The following is a 21,342-nucleotide window of genomic DNA, read 5'->3' on the forward strand; positions in this document are numbered from 1 at the left end:
CTTTATAAGAGACCGTCTCCGAGGAATGATGTAAATAATGTTTATAAAAATGGAATTTGAAAATTTGAATGACCTTTTCTTTTGTACAAAATGGTGGTCAAAAGCAGATTTGATAAACAGACCTCACTTTGAAGGTGTTGCATCATGTTAGGCCTATCCATGGCACAAAAAGGGCTCCCTAATAGGACATGCATTCGAATTACTTTAATTTTTACTAACTCGCGTTGTTTCTTTTTTTTTTTTCTTTTTGCTAGCAGTTAATTAAGAAGGGAATCTAAATAGAATTTTTCCTAAATTTTCAGGTAATTGCAAATATAGCTACACAAAAAATTTTCATCATTACATGATCGCGTAGTCGAACTTTGAGTAATAGTGTAAACATGAGTGCACATCCCGAATCATCCAATAGGTCTGCAATGACGTCAGCAGCCAATCTTGCAAATCTGGGAGTTCAACTGAGTGAAGTGTTAAATAAATTCATTGAGTTAAGCATGGAGATGGCTGTACAACGGCGCATGATTGATCATTTGGTTGCTGATAGCAGCAGCAGTGTCCAGCATGATCCCCAACTTGTTAGTCAAATTGAACCGCAACCACTGCCCCTACCCCATACTCAAACTTCTTTTGCTCCACATTTCGTAAATCCACCTGAGAAAACTTTCACTTATCCTACTCATAGCCTACCATATACCTATGCATCCAATATCCAAATCAATCCTCCTCACACTCAAATTTCTCAAAATTATCCACCTGTTAATCTGAACATGCCACTTGAATTTCAAGAACCATATTATTATTCCACTGTGGAACCATTCACGCTAGACACCGCTGCACAAGGAAAAGTTGAAGTAGGAGAATCCTCCGCGCCAATTGACAAGAATCTGTTAAAGAGGTTGGATCGATTTGACGAGTTCATGAGAAAGAGCCAAGACTTGAGCAAATAAGAAGGTTTGGACTATAACGAATTATGTCAGTTTCCTGATATGCAACTGCCTATGGCTTTTAAAACACTCAAATTTAACAAGTATGACGGAACGGGCAATCCAAGACACATATCTGAATGTTTGCAAACAAATTAGGAAAGCCAATAGATGACGAGAATTTGCCAGTTTGATTATTTTCTGAAAGTTTAGAAAGTGATACACTTTATTGGTACTCCAATTTGAAGTCTGATGAGATGAGAACATGGTTGGAGTTGGATTTGTCAACCGCTTTTGTAAGACAATATGAGTATAATTGTGAGTTTGCTCTGACGAGAACCACACTTGAGGGGACTAAAAGGAAACCATCTGAGAATCACAAGACATATGTAAAGCGATGGAGGAAATTGGCTGCCAAGGTGGAACCTCCTATGAATGAAGAAGAAATTGTTCGTACATTTATCAAAACTCATGACCCACCATATTTTGAGAAAATTTTTCGCATGATTGGATGTTTATTTGCAAAAATTGTTAACAAATTGGAGGAGTATGATGAGTTCGTAAGAGTGGGAAAGATTGTTAATATGTCAGTTCTGAAATCGCAATTAGAAGCTTTGCAAAATCAAAGCAACAGTAGCAAGAAACCTCAGTTCAAAAAGAAAGAGGGGGAGGCTTCATTTGTTTGGGACCAAGGCTTTTCTTCCCGAACTAGATACCAACAATATCTCACCTATCCATCTCATTACCCATAATATCCACGCCCTCAACCTGTTTATCAGACTACTATTAACCATTCTTGACCTCGACCAAATTACCCAAACACACCCACAACACCATTTCATAGTTTTCCATCTAACTTTCAAATTAGACCTCGCCCTCCTTATAATCCAAGACCTGCTTCACTAGCCAACCAGAATTACAATTATCAACAAATCAATGATACCCCAACCCCATACAGAACTTTCACCAATTTAGATCGGCCCATTGATCAGTTATATGAATAGCTCAAAGTTGCGGGAAAAAATGATACGATAGCTCCTAAAGTCTATCCTAGAGGATTTTCTCTTGGTTATGATCCTCAATCTTTTTGTACTTATCACTTTGGAGCTCCTGGACATTCTGCTGCCAATTGTTGGGAACTTAAGCATAAAATTCAAGACATGATTGAGGCCGAAAACATAGTTTTAAGAAGAAGAGATGAACAAGGACCGAATGTTAGCAAGAATCCTCTTCCTGCGCATAAGGATACTGCTACACACAAGGATACTGTCAGAGTTATTACCATTGAAGAGAAGATCGAGAAACCTACTCAATACATTGTAGATGAAATTGGGATAATAGGGGTCATTAGAGAACCGTTCATACTGGAAGAAGAAACCTTCAAGGTCAAGAAAAATGCTAATCTTTTTATTTTAGATGTGATAGCTTTTGAATGTGAGCGTTCAGAACTTGTGGTACTTGAATTGCCTAAACAAGCGTCTGTTCTTAACCTACAAGAAGTCCCATGGAATTATAGTAAATCTATTTTATTGATTGGAGGAGAAATGCCAAAGAAGGAGGTAGCCGCCGTCACTAGATCTAGAAGAATCATAAATGGATCTACAATTAACGAGCCATCAAAAGCAAAGGAAAATTCCGTGCTAACAAGGTTAGTTGTGATTGAAGAAAAGGCATTCAATTTTCTTAAGATATTGAAGAAAAGCGAATATAAAGTGATCGAACAATTGGATAAAATGCCCACTCAAATTTCTATGTTGAATCTGGTCTTAACTTCGAAACTTCATAGAGAAGCTCTACTCAAGGTGTTAACTGAGGCTCAAGTGCCTAAAAATATTCCAATTGACAAATTCACCCATGTAGTCGAACATGTCTTGCCTTCAAATCAGATTTCTTTTTCTGACAAGGATTTAACTTCTAAGGGGATTGGACATAACAAAGCATCGTATATCTCAATCCGTTGTAATGGAAAGTTATTGTTCAAAGTTTTGATAGACAACGGATCTACTTTGAATATCTATCCATGGAATATTTTGATTAAATTGGGATTTCAAGAAGCTAAACTTCGGCCGTCTACAACTGTGGTGAGAGAATTTGATGGCGCAAAAAGAGAATCAATGGGAGAAGTGGATTTAGTACAGGAAATAGGACATGCCCAATTCCAAGTCATGTGCCAAGTCATGAATTTCTCAAGTGTTTATAATATTCTGTTTGGACGACCTTGAATTCACGCTTCGGGTGCTATACCGTCTTTGCTCCATCAGATATTGAGGTTTGTAGTGAATGATCAATTAATCACAGTGTTTGCAGAGAATGATTGAACTATGATCGTCAATCCCGAACCAAAAGAGAAAAGTGGTAGAAAAGCTCTGGCTTCTCCTTATCATGTGGCTGATATCATTTCAGTAGGTTTGGCATCTAAAGACAAGTCAGTGGTGGAAATGAATTTGCCAGAAACCAGCATTATGATGGCTAAAGAAATGATTCGAGAAGAATACGAGATAGGCAAGGGTCTCGGCCATAACTTGCAGGGAATTCTAGAACCAATAGAGTTTTAAGAAAAGAAAGATACTTTTGGAGTAGGGTTTCAACCTACTTCCAGGGACAAGAAAAAAATACTGGATCACAAGAGAGCGAAAACGGAAGGAAAGCAAATTATTAGGAGTATCCCACCATTGCACTACACTTTTTCCCATCCATCGGAGGTAATTGGATCTGAATTGGATCGGATCGATAAGGTGGATATCAATTTGTCTAAACTATTCGTGGGGGGTTACTTATGAGGACGAGCTATTAGAGAATCCAGAATTTTTAGAAGTCTCCAGGGAAGCAATGAAGAAGCAATGAAGAATTGGACCAGTGATTTTCTTCCCACCTGAAGGGAATTTCAGTAAATTTAGGGGATTGCCTTTGGTTGAGAGTTATGAAAAAAATCATTTGTATTGTTCATCTTTTGCTTTTCAGTTTTGTAAATAGTTTTGAATTAAATGTCTTTTCAATACAAGTCTTATGTTAAGTAGTGTCGCGCCCCACTTTTTGAAGTTGTAAAAGTAGTGTGTGAGATATGTATGTGAACGTGTGTAAAAATGAAAATAAAAGGCCGTGGGACTTGAAAAATGCGACGATTTGGCCAAACAAAGTATAGTTTAAAAAGGGCTTTTGAATGAAAAATGGAGTCGCCACTTGGTATAGAGTTAGGGTGTACCAAGTCACCCAAAAAGTGATTTTTTGGAAAGAAAAGTAAACAAACCCTTTTTAAAAAATTTTTAGGTCTACGTAACCAAAGAGAGGGATCGGGGGTCACATTTGATAAGGGAGAAGGCAAAGGCAAAACCTAAGGCACTCCCTTACCCTAGCTAAAGCTAGTTGCGTGACCTAGCACTCCTTTTCCTAATTCTTCTACCCAAAGTATGCATTGCATGTTGGATACGACTAATGGATGCGAGAAAGAAATGCAATCCTAAATCTAAAATGTCTCTTATGAGGCTTTTTGGTCCCAATCACATGAGTTGTGATGGCCAATAAGGAAAACTCTCATAGAGGTCACGGGTAATGCAAATGAAGACCCAAATATGAGTGCAAGTGTGAAAATGTAAGAGGAATACAAAATAAAAATACAAATGTAAGTGCAAGTGTGCAAATGTAAGAAAAGTGCATGTGTGCAAATGTAAGAAAAGTGCATGTGTGCCAATTGAGCAAATGAAGGTGTTTGTGTGCAAGGGGATGAAAATATGGTATAAATAGTAGTAAATGCATATAAGTGCAATTGGGTGCAATTTGTGAGGTAGAAAATAAATGAGTGATAGGGAAAGAAGAGAAATGTGGACATGGCATGTGGAGTGAGAAAAATATAAGTAGTGAGAAAATGTGGATAAAGAAAGTGAGGAAGTGATATGATAAAAATGAGAGTGTATGAACCTAGAGGAATGCATCAAGTCGGGTACGGGAATGACTTCTAACTTCATGATTTTAATTTTCCCTTTGATTAGAAGGAAGAACTAGCGCGCTAAGGCTATTTTGTAGCCACACTCGCTCGTTTCCCTTACCTAAAGGGGACTCTCAAGCAAATGTACCCTATAACTAGCATGAGGATGCAAAAAGCCTAAAATGAAAGGGAAAGGGTTGGAGGGGGCATGCCAAATGCTAGAAAACTAAGAAAAATGCATGAAATGTAGTGAAACATGCAAATATGTACTAACGAGAGGGGACGGCCTATTGGGTTTAGCATTGGACTAGCCCTTTTCTAAAATTCTCTCACAAGCATTGGACTTGCGAGAGCTCGAGGGGAAAGACCGTGGCCAGCGTTGGACTAGCCACGGTGACGCATTCATCCATTATAAACCAAATAAATCATGTAAAGGCAAATAAAGTAAATAAACACATAAATCACATATTGCACATAACACATAAGCATGGTATCTAGATGCAAAATCCTAAGAAAGCGATTAACACGTAGCACACAAGCATGCAAATCACACTAATGAACCTATTACATTGGCTAGCTAAAACAAATGGGGAAGAGGGAAAGTGAATAAAAATGCTCTCCAAGCCCTATCTATTACAAGCCAAGAGGTGTACACATACCCCATAAAAGAATAACTTAATAGAAGCAAAAGCAAATGAAATAAATGAAAGGAATTAAGGAAAGGCAAGGAAAGCAAAGTAGACATACAATTTTCACTTAGCACGTTGGATCACATAGAGGAGAGACAAAAAAAGGATAAAAGAAGTTACACCTCCCCGTTTGTGATGTTAGTAAAGTGAACAAGACTTAACTTGGGCTAGAGTCACCAAAGAAAGAGATAACTTGGGCTAAAACCATCAAAGCAAAGGATTAATGCACCACTTTAAAGATAAGTAGAATAAAAGGCAAAAAGAAAACTCAGAACACCTTAGAAACTTCAAAAGGGGTATTAACAAACCACCAAATTCTTCGCTAATTGCGACTTAAATGTAGTCAAAAGATACTTAATTTCAAAGGAGGTAGATTATTGACCAAACTTCTAAGATAGAAGAACTTCTAAAGACCCAATTGCAAACATTAATCAACCATTCAAGTCCAATCGAAACATTTAAGAACTTCAAAGGTCCCAAAAATAATAAAAGGCCAAATAACGGTTCAAATTGCAATCAACGTAAGACTTAATTGCAAGAAATTGGAATGTAATTGGGCCTTTGTAGCATTACTAGAAGCCAAGAGGAGTAAAGTGAAATTTTCATAAGTTGTTTTGCATGCAAAACAAGACAATCACGTAGAAGGCTTTCTGCAACACTTCCTATCAAACTTCAGCAACCGAAGCCGAACTCAAGCACACAGCTTTGTTAAAAAAAAATCAGATTCCAAATCCAAATGCACAGCTTTAAACTAGGCAGCAACCATATCATTATCATCATCCAAACAGGCAGAAAACTTAGAAAGATCTCATACAAAAATTCTGGAAAAAATATGCAAACATTTGGAAAACGAAACTGCTGCAACTTTCTCCCTTTATCCGAACAACCAAGATTAATGTTAACCATTTTTATCATAACCATCAAACCATTCCAATGAGTCAGGGAAATGAGTCCGGATCACAAACCAAAACGGGTGGCCTTGCTTGATTATAACGAAATACAAGAGATTGAGAAAAAGGACACCCAACTACACTTTGCCTGCTAATTTTCCTGGTTTGAGAAGAATTTTCTTTTGCAAAGGAACATGTATCCACTACGCACCCATCACATCAAGTTATACACAAAGTAAAAGGCAGGACAAACGTAACCCAGAGATAGCAAATAAAATCCTAGAAAGTTTATGCAAACACAAAACTTCAGCAACCCAAAAGGAAATAGACCTTGCGGCAATTTTCTTTTCACCATTTCAGCATGCACATGACACCTTCTATAATTTCCAATAGAGCATGTAGAGACATGAACTAACGCCCCAAAACTCAACCCGACTCCCTTAGGGCCATATAACCAAAAATCATGATGTAAAACATAGTTCCAGTGACTGCCCATCTAATATCAGTAACCAAACATTGACTAACGTATCAAACCCGACGAGCTATGCTTCTGGAAATGGATTATGTGTAACAGAGGTGACACAAAACAATTTTGTCGACATCAGAAAATGAATCGCCAGCAAATCAAAAAGGAAAAAACAAGAACCATTGCGACAAGCCGAAAGCTTCAAGCTTTTTGCAAAGGATTCATACGACGATGAAACATCACGCTATAGACAGCAAAAGGATCCATGTTAAGGTCATCATTTTCAGAGCAAACACCTTATTTGACACCAAATCTAAGGAATGGATTACCACCAAAACAGATTCCAAGTTGTAACATGGCTGACATGCACGTAGACAGCAAAAGATTCCACTTTCTTTTAAACTCTGATGAGATATACAGGGGAAAGATAAAGAAAAGATTGCCTTTATCGCTGGAAAACACCAGTGAAATGCAAAGAATCCGAGGATGGCAATATTCGAATCTCAATGAAGAAAACGCAAGCTTGATCTTCTGGTTCTCGATTTCTCCTTGTACTCTAACTTCGCCTGAAACCCCTTTTTCTCGATTTCTTTGCCGTTCCAAACACCCAAGATCTCTCTTCCAGTCCTTCCCTCTACCTCAGCTCTCTCTCGGTTTTTCTTTTCATCCGTTCTTTTCTCAGCCCGTTCTTTCCTTTCTCTTTTCTAGCCGTCAAGAAATTTTCTGGTTTTTTTTTCTCTCAAACCCTCGCTGTTATCCTCTCTCCCTTTTTCTCTCCTGGCTGCCTTTCTTTTCTGGTTTCTTTTTGCTCAACCTCACGACCCCAGTCCTCTCTCCAATATCTCAGCCGTCATTTTGCTCTGCTCCCCCCCTTTTTCTCAGCCGTCCTGCCTTTTCTTTTTATATGGCCTCAGAACACTAAAACCCTCTCAGCAATGGTTGGATGAAGCCAACTGCATTTTTGGGAAACCATCTGATGGTTCTTGATACTCCACCATTGAGATTTCTAGACTAAGCCAGGTGGACTGTACTGTGAGCATCAGACGGGGCTAACCCAAGCCAAAACAACCGAAAAATGCAGCTGTAAATTTTTCTGTTGCGGCTGAAACCGAGCGTAGCTCTTTTTTTTCTTTTTTTTTTAATAATAATTTAACACAATATAAATAACTAATTAAGAAAAATAACTAATGAAGAAAGATTGAATAAAATGAGCGGAACTAGGCATAAAAAAGATAAAAATGAAATGCTAATTTTTTTTCTTTTTCCTTCCTTTTTTTCTTTTTTTTTCTTAAATAGCCCAAAACCCGCTATCGGGTTTCCCCTTTTTTTCATATTTTTTCCAAGAAAACATTGAATTTAAATCAAAACAACTAAAACATAATTTTCGAATGCTTTTTCTTTTTCCCGAGAAACTCTATGCTAAAGCTTAAAAATAAAATAATAAAATAATAAACTAAAAAACTAAAAACTAAAAAGTGAATAAACCTAGCACGACAAATAAAACTAAAAAAAAGTAAATGAAATTACACTGAAAATTTGGTGTCTACAAGTAGCGTACCTTTTGTTAAGCAGCATATTATGACGTTTTGTCCTTTATTTGAAATTCAATGAAATGCACATTGTTCATTTTCCAATTGTTTTACTTACGCATTATTATATCTATCTCATTCTTTTTCAGATGGCCAAAAGTAAAACACATTGACCCTTTGGATACCACTATTCCGAAATTTGATAATTGTAATCTCGATATCTCTCACGAATTCGAAATTATGGAATCAAAAATTCAAGACGAGAGCGATAACGAGGAAGAATCTAAGTCTTTGTTAAAGAATTTTGAACAATATAAAGAGAAATTCAAACCGAACTTAAAAAAAATAGAAATCATTAATATTAGCACTGAGATCGACGTCAAGGAGATAAAAATTAGCATTCATTTGAATAAGAAGTAGAGAAAAAAAGATGATTGAATTCTTGACCATGTTTAAAGATGTGTTTGTTTGATTCTATGATGACATGACGAGTATTTCCAGATATAGTGGTTCATAAATGCCAATAGACCCAAATTTTTCACCGGTGAAACAGAAGCGTCGTAAATTTAAACTAGACATAAGTCTTAAAATCAATGAGTAAATTGAGAAGCAACTCAATGGCAGAATTATCATGGTATCTCATTATCCTATTTAATTTTCAAATCCAGTTCCTGTCCCGAAGAAAAGTGGAGAGGTGAAGGTATGTGTTGACTATCGAGATTTGAATAAGGTTAGTCAGAAAGATGATTTTTCCTTGCCAAATACGTATCCTTTTGGACAACACCGCTGGGCATGAAATCGAGTCTTTTGACGATTGTTTCACCGGATGCCATCAAATTCTAATGGCAGAAGAGGATAGAGAGAAAACTATTTTTATCACTCCATGGGAAACATTTTGCTATCGAGTAATGCCATTCGAATTGAAAAATACTGGAGCTACTTATCAAATGACTATGACCACTTTGTTCCATGATATGATTCATAAGGAGATGAAAATTTATGTGGATGATATCATAATGAAATCCAAGAAAGCGGAGGATCATTTGGTTAATTTGAAAAAGTTATTTGAAAGATTGAGAAAATATAATTTAAAATTAAATCCTGCGAAATGCGGTTTCAGGGCTCTTGCCGGCAAATTATTGGGGTTCATTGTCAGTAAAAAAGGCATAGAGATAGATCCGACAAAAATTAAAGTAATTCGTGAAATGTCAGTGCCAAAAATACAAAAGGATGTGAAGAGTTTTTTGGAAAAAATTAATTTTATTGGCAGGTTCATTGCTCAATTGACTTCTACATGTGAACCTTTGTTTAAATTATTGAATAAGAATGTGTCATTGTATTGGAGTGAAGAATGCCAACAACCTTTTGATAAGATCAAGAATTACTTGTTGCACCCTCCGATTTTAGTGCCACCCAAACCGGGTTGACCTTTGATTATGTATCTGTCTGTGCTTGACGAGGTTGTGGGATGTGTTTTGGGGCAACACGACGATTCTGGGAAAAGAAAATAAGTCATTTATTATCTTAGCAAGAAGTTTATACCTTACGAGGCAAAATACTTATTTGTTGAAAGGAGTTGCTTTGCATTGGCTTGGGCAGCTCAGAAACTGAGGCATTATTTGCTTAATCACACCACCTATTTTATCTCTCGTTTAGATTCTTTGAAATACCTATTTGAGAAACCAATACCCACCGGACGCATGGCTAAATAGCAAATGATCTTTTCTGAATTCGATATCATCTTTACCATGCAAAAGGCAATCAAGAGGCAGGCTATAGCAGATCATTTGGCTGAAAATCCAAGGGAAGATGATTATCAACCGCTTCACACTTATTTTTCGGATGAGGAGGTCCTGCTTGTTGGTATAGCGGAAGATATGAATGAGCAATGCCCTGAGTAGAGACTATTCTTTGATGGTGCTTCAAATTCTTTTGGAGTTGGGATCGGAGCTGTTCTAGTATCGCTTGAAGGAAAATATTATTCTGGTTCGGCTAAACTGCAATTTTTCTGCACCAACAATATGGCTGAATATGAAACTTGTATTTTTGGACTAAAAATGGTGTTGGAGATGGAGATCAAGGATTTAATAGTATTCAATGATTTCGATCTGCTCGTGCATCAAACGCTCAAAGAATGGATAACTCCAGATTCAAAGATTTTGCCATATCATTGCAATTTACTGGATTTGACAAATAAATTTAGAAGTTTGGAGTTCAGACATATTTCACGTGCTCGAAATATTTTTGTTGGTGTTTTGGCCACTTTATCTTCAATGATTCAACATCCAGATGAGTTGGTGATTGACCCTATCTAAATTCAATTACAAGAAAAGTCTGCACATTGTCTGGTTATGGAAAAATCTTCTGATGGGCGTCCCTAGTACAGTGATATTAAGAAATTTTTCAAAACTGGGTCCTATCCTCCAGGTGCTGATACGACTGCTAAAAATTTCTTGCGCAAATTATCATCCAAGTTTTTCTTAAATGCAGAGATGGTACACAAAAGAACATCAGACTTGGGCCTTCTAAGATGCGTTGATGAAGATGAAGCAGATTATTTGATGAAAGAAGTGCACAGTGGTGTATATGGATCACATATGAATGGGCATTTATTAGCAAAGAAAATTATGAGGACAGGATATTTTTGACTTACTATGGAACATGATTGTGTAAATTTTGTCAGAAAGTGCATTAAATGTCAATTGCATGGAGATGTTATGCACACTCCTCCCACAGAACTACACAGTATGACTGCTTCTTGGTCATGTTCAATGTGGGGTATGGATGTAATTAGAACCATTGACCCTCCTGCTTCAAACGAGTATCGATTTATTTTGGTGGCAATTGAATATTTTATCAAATGGGTTGAAACTGAGTCTTACAAGCACGTGACTAAGAAGGTGGTGACAGATTTTCTAAGACAACACATCATTTGTCATTTTGGCGTGCCATAAATATTAATCACAGACAATGCAAAGAATCTCAACAATGACATGGTGGATGGATTGTAAAAGCAGTTCAAAATTAAGTATCGAAATTCTACTATTTATAAACCACAGATGAATGGAGCGGTGGAGGCAGCGAATAAGAACTTGAAAAAGATAATCTATAAAATAACCGAAAGACATCGTGATTGACACGAAAAACTCCCCTATGCATTAATGGCATATAGAACGTCTATTCGGACTTCTACTATGCCAACGCCTTACAACCTCATGTACGGAACAAAAGCAGTTTTGCTAGTTGAGGTTGAAATTCCTTCATTGCGCATACTAATGGAGACCAAACTAGATGAAGCAGATTGGATTAAACAACATCATGAGCAGTTGTCTTTGATTGATGAGAAAAGGTTAAATGCCATTTGTCATGGTCAGTACTATCAAAAGAGAATGGCCCGTCCTTACAACAAGAAACTCAAACCGCAATTATTCGAAGAAAAAGACAAAGTGTTGAAACGAATTTTGCCAGTGCAAGAGAAGCCCGAAGGCAAGTTTGCACCAAATTGGTAGAGCCCTTTTATCGTCAAGAAGGTATTGCTTAGTGGAGCACTTGTTTTCACAAAAATGGATGGACAAGTTTTCCCTCAACCGATCAATTCAGATATATGTAAGATCATTTCATAAATGGAAGTTTTCTTTCAAAGTTAATACGAAGAATGGAATGAAAGTCAGGCCTTTCTTTTCAATTAAACATACTATCCCTAGTTATCCCTTTTGAACCTTCAAAATGAATTATTTCGTTTGGAAACCCCTGAGAATTGCAAACCCCTGAGAATTGCAAACCCCACATTGGGCAAGTTTGAGTTAAAAGAAAAGGAAAGAAAAACCTCAAGAGTTGAAAAGTGATAGAGGAGCAAAAGGAAAAGAAAATTAAAGAAAATAACTTCGGGTGAAAATAAATTGGGGCAATTTTAATTTAATCCTGAGTAGGGTTAATATGGAGATGCGATTTCAGGTGATTTAAACACTTATAAAATCTACCTTCAAGTTTTAAACTTTTCTTGGCACATTACCTGACCACATTACAAAAAATTGGAAGTTCTGACTTCCGTTCTTTACATCACCTCTTTCAGAAAATTTTCTAATTACATGGCAAATGATATCAATACACCTTCACTAATTTTGTAAGGGAGGGGTTGTCGCACTAATGCCATCATTTCTTAAAACACATTGCTGAGTTGATAAAGGCTGTTGGCAAGATTTGTTCATTAGGTGAAAATCCAACAGGGTGCCTTTTCAAAAACAAGAAAAAGAAAAAAAGAAGAAAAGGAAAAGAAAAAGGAAAAACAACAGAAAATGAAAGCAAAAGAAAAAGAAAACAAAAAGGTGGGGGTAGTTTTAATGAAAACCAGAAAGGACGTTAAGGTAGGGTTTTATGAGGAAAAGTTAGCATGGAAATGCCTGGTGACTCAGTTCATTTGAATTTCTCTTCACGGTTGTGGTTTGTTGCTAGCATTGAATTCCGGAGGAATGATATCCAAAGGGTTAAACGTGGCATTTTGTTTGAGATCAAAGTGTTTTAGTTCATCAAGTATAAACTGTTGAGTTTACAGGTTCATTTCTCTAAAATCAATTTTCTTTCAATAAAGGTAAATGGTTGTTTTATGTTACTGGGATTTTTATCATTTTTGTATAAATAAAATATTTTTTCATGTGTTTCATGGTTTCATTTATCTCGTTAGGTTTATCAAATGGCAATCCTTATGATTTATTAAGAGTGTTTGGATACCAAATGTCATATTTGATTAGCATTGAAGTTAAGAAAACTTGGTATAATTCGCAGAGTAAGGTTGAGTTTTCACTACATCGGGGAAGAACGTTCGAATACTCATGTTTACACATTTTTTGAAGAAGGGTTTGATCGGATGGTGGTGACATTATCTGTCATTATGATTATTTCTTTTTTGCAGGTCCAAATGTCCAATAACATCACATTGGGGCAAATTTTTTAGAAGAGTTATCTGTCTCCATCTAAATCTTCGAAGTTTTACAAAAAAAATTTTACAATAATTTTTCAATTTTTCGAAAGGTTCGGGTTTTATCCCACTGACCAATTTTATGGCAAGCTAAGGTTTTATCCCACTGATCAACTTTTCAGCAGGTTCGGGTTTTATCCCGCTGACCAATTTTATGGCAGGCTCGGGTTTTATCGAATTGATCAACTTTTCGGCAGGTTCGAATTTTATCCCACTGACCAATTATTACGGCAGATTTGGGATTTATCCCACTGATCTTTATAAGTTTGCTTGTTTCAGTTTGCGGCAGAATAGTAGGTAAGCATTTGGTGTCTATGTCTTTGTTTTGAGTTTCTTCGAAATTCAAACAATGAGTGACAAGTTGTAGACACAAAAATTTTAATTTAATTTAATTTTAATTTTAATTTTTATTTAACCAAATTTCGCAAAATGATAGTTAGCTACTTTTATTGAATTAGGTTCACTTTCTTTTAAAAAATAATTTTCGAAAAAGAAAATTCTCACAAAAATTTATTTTCAATCTTTTCAAATTCAATTTCTTCAAAATAAAATAAAAATTTGCAATGCAATCTCAAATAGGAATTTAACATTTTTATGTACCCTAAATTTGCTTTGAAAAACAAAATTAAAACAAGAAAATATGTGGAATGCATGCAAGGTAACTAGGTGGATTTAGTGAATGTTAGCTATGTGTTTTTGTCTTTTTGCACACCACAACACTTGCAAGAGGCTAGGTGGCAAGACAGCTATGGGTTTTGTTGGAGGAAAAATCTGAAAAAAGAAAAAACAAGAGGGGTTTCGGCAGAGAAAGGGAGAAGGAACAAAAGAGGGATAAGAAAAAAGAGAGTTTCAAGAAAGAAAAGAAAGAAAGGAGAGAAAGGAATGAAAAAAGGAAGAAACAAGAGAGGAAGAGGAAGAGAGAATCTGGAGACAGCAAGAAAGGGAGAGATTGCGGAGAGATACAGAAAAACGAGAGAGAAACTGGGAAAAAAAAAGAGGAAAAGGGTTTCGGGAACAAGCAAGAGAGGAAAGAAAAAAAGGAAAAGAGAAGAGAAAGAAAGGAAGGGGGGAAATCTGAGGAAGAATCTGGGGGAGAACAGAGAGTTTGGGACAAGCAAAAGAAAGAAAAAGAGAGGAGAGATCGAGTAAGAGGAAAATAAGAAAGTTGCAGCAAAAAGTTTTCGTCACCAGGTTGACGAACTAGCCTGTTTCGGGGCCAAATTTCTCCTTCGATTTTGAGGAATCTTTTGGCTTCTGCGCTCTTTTGGGAGACAATAGAAGAAATTTCGTTCACAAATTTCTGAGGGAAAACAGCTCTAGACTAGTTAAATTGAGGCTCAAAGTAACGACTTCATCACCGCTGAAGTTTCTGTGATGAAATTTCCCTTGCTTCATTTCAGGAGGCGGCACGCAATTCTGATAGGTTGAAATTTTATCATTTATTTTATGCTTAATATCCCCCATTACCTTATCAACTGTGGAGTAATTGTCAGATTCTACTCACTTTTGATATTTGTGCTTATTACAGGGAGTTGAAATAAAATGTGGTGTAGCTGTGCAAATTTCCCACTCCAATTGTTGTTTGGCGTAGTCGCGACAAGTCAGACCTCAACGTGCCCAGAAAATGCAGGAAAGATGCGTGACACTAACTGCCAAGTGGAAGTTCAACATGAGGCCATAAACATTCCATTAGTTGCTCGATTGATTTGAATTGACAAGGGAAACTCAACACAAATAGAAGATGTGCCAATTAGGAGATCTCCTAATTTGTTGGCCGCGGCAAAAGAGGAAACGGAAGTCAACAAGGACTAGGACTTTGCTTTTCCTTTGTTTTGTTGGATAGCCGTAGAGGGTAAACAATTGGGTAGATAGGAATTAGATAGGCAGATTCGGCAGACCACTTTTCATTACTTTTAGCTTTAGATTTTTTCGTCTTATTGACTGTTCTCTATTGCCAACGAATTGAAAACAATGGCCGCAACTGTTTCCACAACTTTGTGTGGCTTTTTCTCATCAGGGATGAACTAAATCCCCTTTTCTAGTCAAGGAACAACGGAGGTTTTGATTCGTCTAAATACTGTGTAATTGAATTAATTTTATTTATTCCTCTTATTTATTGGTATTTACATATTCTCTGATTGCAGTGCTTATGGTTGTTTAATTAATTGATTAGCTTGGATCCGGATAATAAATTGATTTAATAACTTATTGTCAATTAGAGCATTAAATCCGTAATTGTTTAATTGCTCTGAAATAGTGACAACTGGCATGATTGGGTTTGTGTCAGGGGAATACGCGGGCTAATCTAAAATAACCCTGATAGTGTGTTATTTGGCTAGAATAGGGCTCCTCTAATATGTAAGGCAATTGGGGAATTAAATCTTTTAGGCGTACCTAGGATTGTTTCTCAATTAGAGCAGTGATTAATTGGCGTACCTTAATCACCGACACAGTAAGGAGGAGTTGACTGTCATCGCTTGTTTGGCAGTTATAATCTATTTATTTGTAAATAATTGGAATTGCCTTTGTATCGATGATCAATTAGGTGAACCATTGCTGAAGTTATTTCTTGGCTAGATCTTTAGTTATCATTAATCTCATTTTAGTAAATTATCATTTAATTTTTAGTTAGCTATTTGATTTTATTCGAACTGCTTAAATTGTCATCTTTTTTACAAAAACACCCCCCGTGTTACTGTGGATTTCAAAAGAGACAAATATCCCCAGTCTCTGAGGAAACGGCCTTACTTGCCCTTTATACAAATCAATAATTCCTTGTGAATAAGCAATCCTTTTCTGGTATATCGAATTAAGCAAACTTTTCGGAAACAGGGTGAATCAAGTAACCCATTGCACACCTAGAGTCCCTGCTCCAATACTTAGAATCGGATTTTGATTATTTTAATTGGCAACTAGATTTATTTTTATTATTGTATAGGCATCGACAACCTATCAAATTCCTTGCGATATTTCACGTTCATTTGATTACACAAACATTTCAGGTAACTAAAACATTACACAAACATTTCAGGTAACTAAAACTTCTCCTTTTGTAGATTTAACAAAATTTTATGAAGATTCAAACTCATTGGGTAAGAGTTCTAAGTTTTGCCTTGTAACGGTACCTGACGACCGTTGATACCTCTTTGTTGATGTCCATTACATAGTCTTAATTGTTGGAAATCAGTCTTTTCAGTTGTATGATGAAGTTTATAAAGTTACTTGATGGGTTTGTTTGAAATGGAAGTGATGTAGGAATTATGAAGATGATGTTGCGATTCATGAGTTAAGATTTTTCTTTTTTCTGTCATTTTTCAATCTGAGTTGCATAGTCTTGTGATGGGCCTTGAATGGTGTGTTTGATTGTTGCAATGTGGACCAAACCTTTGTGTTTTCTGAAAAAGGTTTTTTTTCCCTTTTATGCAAGCTCAAGCGCTGATTTGATGATTGTCTTTGGACCACAATGTTGCTGTTGTGGTTTCTCTTGTAACAGCAATATAGGAAGTTGCAGGAAAGCTTCAGAAGAAGAAAACTTCTTCGAAGCTTGCATGAAAAAATTTCAAAAATTGCACTTTAACCCCTAGCTTTTTAAATAATTCTGATATGGCCCAAAAAATTGAAAAATCAATCAATTCTTGTCCCTTAAAATTTTAACTTTCTTTGGTATGCTTTAATATGACTTTTGGACAGATTATTTATGAGTTTTAGGATGAAATTTAAGGTTTAATAATTTTGATAGATTTATAATTTTGATTTGGGTTTTAGCAAAAGAGTTAAAGATTTGGGTAATATTTTTGTTTCGGTTTAGCAAATGGGTGTCGGTTTTTTTTTTTTGTGAATTTTAGCATTGGGTTTGGTAGGCTTTATTTTGAGCCCTTAAAATTTTGTAATAATAATAATTTGACCCAAAAAATTTTCTCAATTATTTGCAATTAAGTCCTTGTTTGTTTGATTTCTCAAATAGAAGTTGCTTTTATTTTTGAATTATTCATTATATTCCATTTGAATGCCTAAATTGATAGATTTCATATTTATTTCCATTTCCTTATGATTTATTTATTAAATAAATTAGTGCCTTGATCATTTTTTGTTTATTCTGGAGTTAAGTAGAGTAAATCCACCCCCCAATTAGCTACTATTTCAAGGGAGGTATCTTCTTTTGTTATTTTAAATCCCATTATGTGCCCTTATGTGTTTTTATGTGTGTAATTGCATGTTTTTTGAGTGAATTTTCTTTTAGTTATTAGTTTTATTTGTTTTAAGTTTCATATATTTAATTTAATTTTGATAATTATTTGAGAAGCATTTAAATGTCAAATTGTAACAGTTAGGGGTTCAAGACATGTATTTAGATAGACTATGTAATAGATAGGTTTAATTCTTACCAAAAGTGTAATTAGTTAGATAAATGTAATAGTTAAGTTATTATTTTATTCTTTCCCCCTCTTAGATTGTAGTTAGGGCCCTAAATGTAATAGTTAGGTCTCTATTTGCTTTTATTTGTTTGTGTGTTTGAATGCTTGTGTGCTGTGTGTTTACTCGCTTTCTTAGGATTTTTGCATCTACATATTATACTTATGTGTTATGTGCTCTGAGTGCATTATGTGTTTACTTGCTTTAATTGTACTTTATATGATCTATTTTGTTATAATAAATGCATGACGTTACCACACTAGTCCAACGCTAGTTGTGGTCTATTTTCTCGATTTCTCGCTAATCCAACGCTAGTGAGAATACATGGGCTAGTCCAATGTATGACCCTTAGGGACCGTCCACGCGCTAGATCATGTTTGTGTGACAAATCACTACATTTCATGCATATTTTCTACTTTTTAGAATCCTTACCATTTTGCATGATATTTCCTCTATGTGTATATCCCTTATCCCTATGTGTGAAACATGACATTTAAACTTGCATTCCATTTAGGAAATTAGACATAGGTTAGTTCATTTGTTTGACTAAGAATTAGGAGAGTTAACCCTTTAAATATGGGAAATGGACGAGTATGACTTCTTAGCCTTAGCACGCTCATATCTCCTCTATAAAAAAGAAAATTGAGTCACGAATCTTAGTTTCCCATACCTATTATGATGCATTCCTTTAGCTCATGTATATTTGTATATTATTATTTTCTTTTCTTTTTTTCGAGTCTCATCTTTTGCAATTTCGTGACCTCTTCAAAGAGTCGCTTTTGAGCATCACAATTAATATGATTTACACCAATTAAACTTTGAAGAGATATTTCGACCCTTCTGATATCCATTAGGTCTAGGTTTGCATCCATGTAGTAACACCCAAATACGATAAGTTTTATAGGTTAAATTAAGAAAATTTTTTGATTAAATCACGCAACTAACCTTGGTTAGGTTGAAAGGGTATCTTGGATTTTATCCTTATCTTTCCTTTCTTCAACCGTGACTCCCGAACCCTTTTCTCTTGATTTTCAAAGACTTATAGTCGTTTAAAAATGGTTTTCTCTACTCTTTATTTAAAATTCATTTTAGGTGACTTGGTACACCTTAATTCAATATCATGTGGCGACTCCTATTTTTTCTTAAAAATCCTTTTGAAACTATTATTTTGGGCTCAAATCGTCGCATTTTTAAGTCCCATTTTTGGCCCTTTTCTTTTTCTTTATTCTCTAAAAATAAAAAAAACTCATTTTTCAATCAAAATTAATCAAAATTCATTTTTATAAACCCGTAATTTATTTTTCCAAAAAAAAAAATGGGGCATGACAGTATAAATTACCAGAATTATTTTTTTTAGTCAAGTCAAGTACTTGAGTTCGATCATCCTGGCAAGAAAATAAAACATAATCAAGTATATCTTGACTTGCCAAATCATTTTTCAAATTTGAGTTCGAACTCCATTTTGCTACTCGTTTGAACTCGAGCATAATCTCCCTACTGTCGAGTCGAACTCGAGTATAGCATTACTAGCGCTCAACCTGACTCGATTACATTCCCAATTGTACTACAACAAATGTTAGATAATTAATATACAGTGCCTCTTTTTATACTGGTTCCAGACAAATTAAAACAGATAACTTTTAATATTTTGTCATGAAACGGTCTTTTTGTAATTACAGAATGAAGTCTATTCCTCTTTTTTTTAGCTCCTTAGACATATATGAGCACCCAGGAAATTGTTATCAAGCTAATTTTGAAGTTTGATAGAAGAATCAAATGAAATTAACAATTTTCTGCCAAGTAAAGAAGCACGAGTAAAGGAGGAAAAATTTAGTCCCGTGTTAGAATATTGTGAAGATCCAGTTGAGTTCTTCAACATGTGATAAAAATGTGAGTCTTTTTGGTTTAAAGACAATCTTTGGGCATCAGATGGGTGAAACTCTTATGCTCTTGGAAATTTTTGTTTTCCTTCATAGGTGGGATGTGATAGATAGTTTCCCTAGCCTTTTACCGGATTATTCACCAAATGTATTAGTGCAACAATTTCATTTTGTTCTAAGAGAAGATGTTAATGAATAGGTGCTATGATTGAATCCTTTTACAAGACATAAAAAAACCAGAAAAAATAATACCAAAGAACTTAAAACATTAAAACAGTGCATATTGAAATACCCTAGTTCATAAAACCACACTAATATAGAGTAAAAGGGGTTCTAGGGGCTTCAGAAAATTCACTCAACAAGATAATCACAACGGTAGAAGCACTTTTCTTCTTTTCTAAATTTACAACATCAAAAAGATAAGCATCTTAATTACCGACCACCAGAGAGAATAGAGTCTGCTACAGAATGTAAGAAATATTGGTCCGTAAAAGCAGTAAATGACGATGGAATATCTTCAAAGCCAGCAGGATGGGCGGAGCCAAGACCGAAAGCGGAAATGCCCATGGCCAGTGGAGATAAATCTGGCAGAGTAACTGATCCATCCAGGCACAACAAAACTTGCCTCATACTTGGCCTAATCTTTGGATGCGAATGAGAGCACAATAAGCCTAATTTCAACACCAATTCTGCTTCCTCTTTCACATACTCAGTGCCCAACTTTTGATCAACAGCCTGGAGAATATTTCCTGCTTTCCAGCACGAAAATAACTAATCTAGCAAAATGATATTCTTTTCTGGCTCTGCTCAGGGTTCTATTGGCCTCCTTCCACAGGCAACCTCTAGCAAAAAGGCCCCAAAAGCATATACATCAGTGCTCGTTGTGGCCTTCCCTGTCCTACTATACTCAAGGGCAAGGTAGCTAAGAGATCCCGCTACATGGGTGGTTTGAGGTAGAGTTCCATGATCGTATAGCCTTGCTAGGCCGAAATCTTCTAATCTTCCATTCAGTTCATCATGTAACAATACCTTACCGGCTTTTACATCTCGGTGGATCACAACTTGCTCCCATTCTTTGTGTAGATAGAGTAATCCTGAAGCCACACGTCTGATGACTCGAAATCTTTCGCTCCAGTTGAGGGTACGCTTTGGTTGGTTGAACAGAAAACTGTCTAGACTACCCTTGGACATGAATTCATATACCAAAAGTAACTATTCTTTACGCCGACAATAACCCAGGAGCGGCACTAAATTTCTATGGCTCAAGCATCCAATACTGACGATTTCTGCAACAAATTCTCTCATTCCCTGGCTTGCATGATGAGAGACCTTCTTGACAGTAACCTCAACCTTGTTTGTTGGCAAAACGCCTTTGTAGACCCTACCAAATCCGCCTTTTGTAGAACCTCAACAGCTGTTTTTCTGTAAATCCCTTGGTGGCAATGTACAAATCTTTATAGTTGAACCTGTGAGGTCCGTAAGCAAGCTCCCATTCTTCCAGCACTCAGCAAACTTCGACTCCAGGTACTAGTATTAACCATAAAAGTAAGAAAATCAGGGGCAACCCCACGGTGAACACGGTGAAAAATTTAGACACTTCCTTATGTCCAGGCCGAGGTAGCTCGGGGAGCCGAGAGAGATCAAGAACTTGCGCAACC

General features: G+C 36.0%; 3 protein-coding genes across 3 annotated transcripts; 2 read left to right on the top strand and 1 right to left on the bottom strand.

Annotated features, from left to right (window-relative positions):
* The first annotated feature begins 10,473 nt into the window (after positions 1-10,473).
* Positions 10,474-11,064, top strand: LOC113737635 (uncharacterized). The gene is made up of 2 exons (XM_027264830.2): positions 10,474-10,713; positions 10,798-11,064. Exons 1-2 carry the CDS (start codon positions 10,474-10,476, stop codon positions 11,062-11,064), a joined length of 507 nt encoding a protein of 168 aa, XP_027120631.2.
* A 513-nt stretch (positions 11,065-11,577) lies between these two features.
* Positions 11,578-11,925, top strand: LOC140038506 (uncharacterized). Its single transcript, XM_072083882.1, has one exon. It carries the CDS (start codon positions 11,578-11,580, stop codon positions 11,923-11,925), a length of 348 nt encoding a protein of 115 aa, XP_071939983.1.
* Positions 11,926-20,116: 8,191 nt separating this feature from the next.
* Positions 20,117-20,875, bottom strand: LOC140038507 (L-type lectin-domain containing receptor kinase IV.2-like). The gene is made up of 2 exons (XM_072083883.1): positions 20,525-20,875; positions 20,117-20,419 (listed from the first exon to the last, which is right to left on the bottom strand). The coding sequence occupies exons 1-2, from the start codon at positions 20,873-20,875 to the stop codon at positions 20,117-20,119; spliced, it is 654 nt and encodes a 217-aa protein (XP_071939984.1).
* Positions 20,876-21,342: the final 467 nt, after the last annotated feature.

The sequence above is a fragment of the Coffea arabica genome, chromosome 3e (genome assembly GCF_036785885.1).
Source record: "Coffea arabica cultivar ET-39 chromosome 3e, Coffea Arabica ET-39 HiFi, whole genome shotgun sequence".
Lineage (NCBI taxonomy): Eukaryota > Viridiplantae > Streptophyta > Magnoliopsida > Gentianales > Rubiaceae > Coffea > Coffea arabica.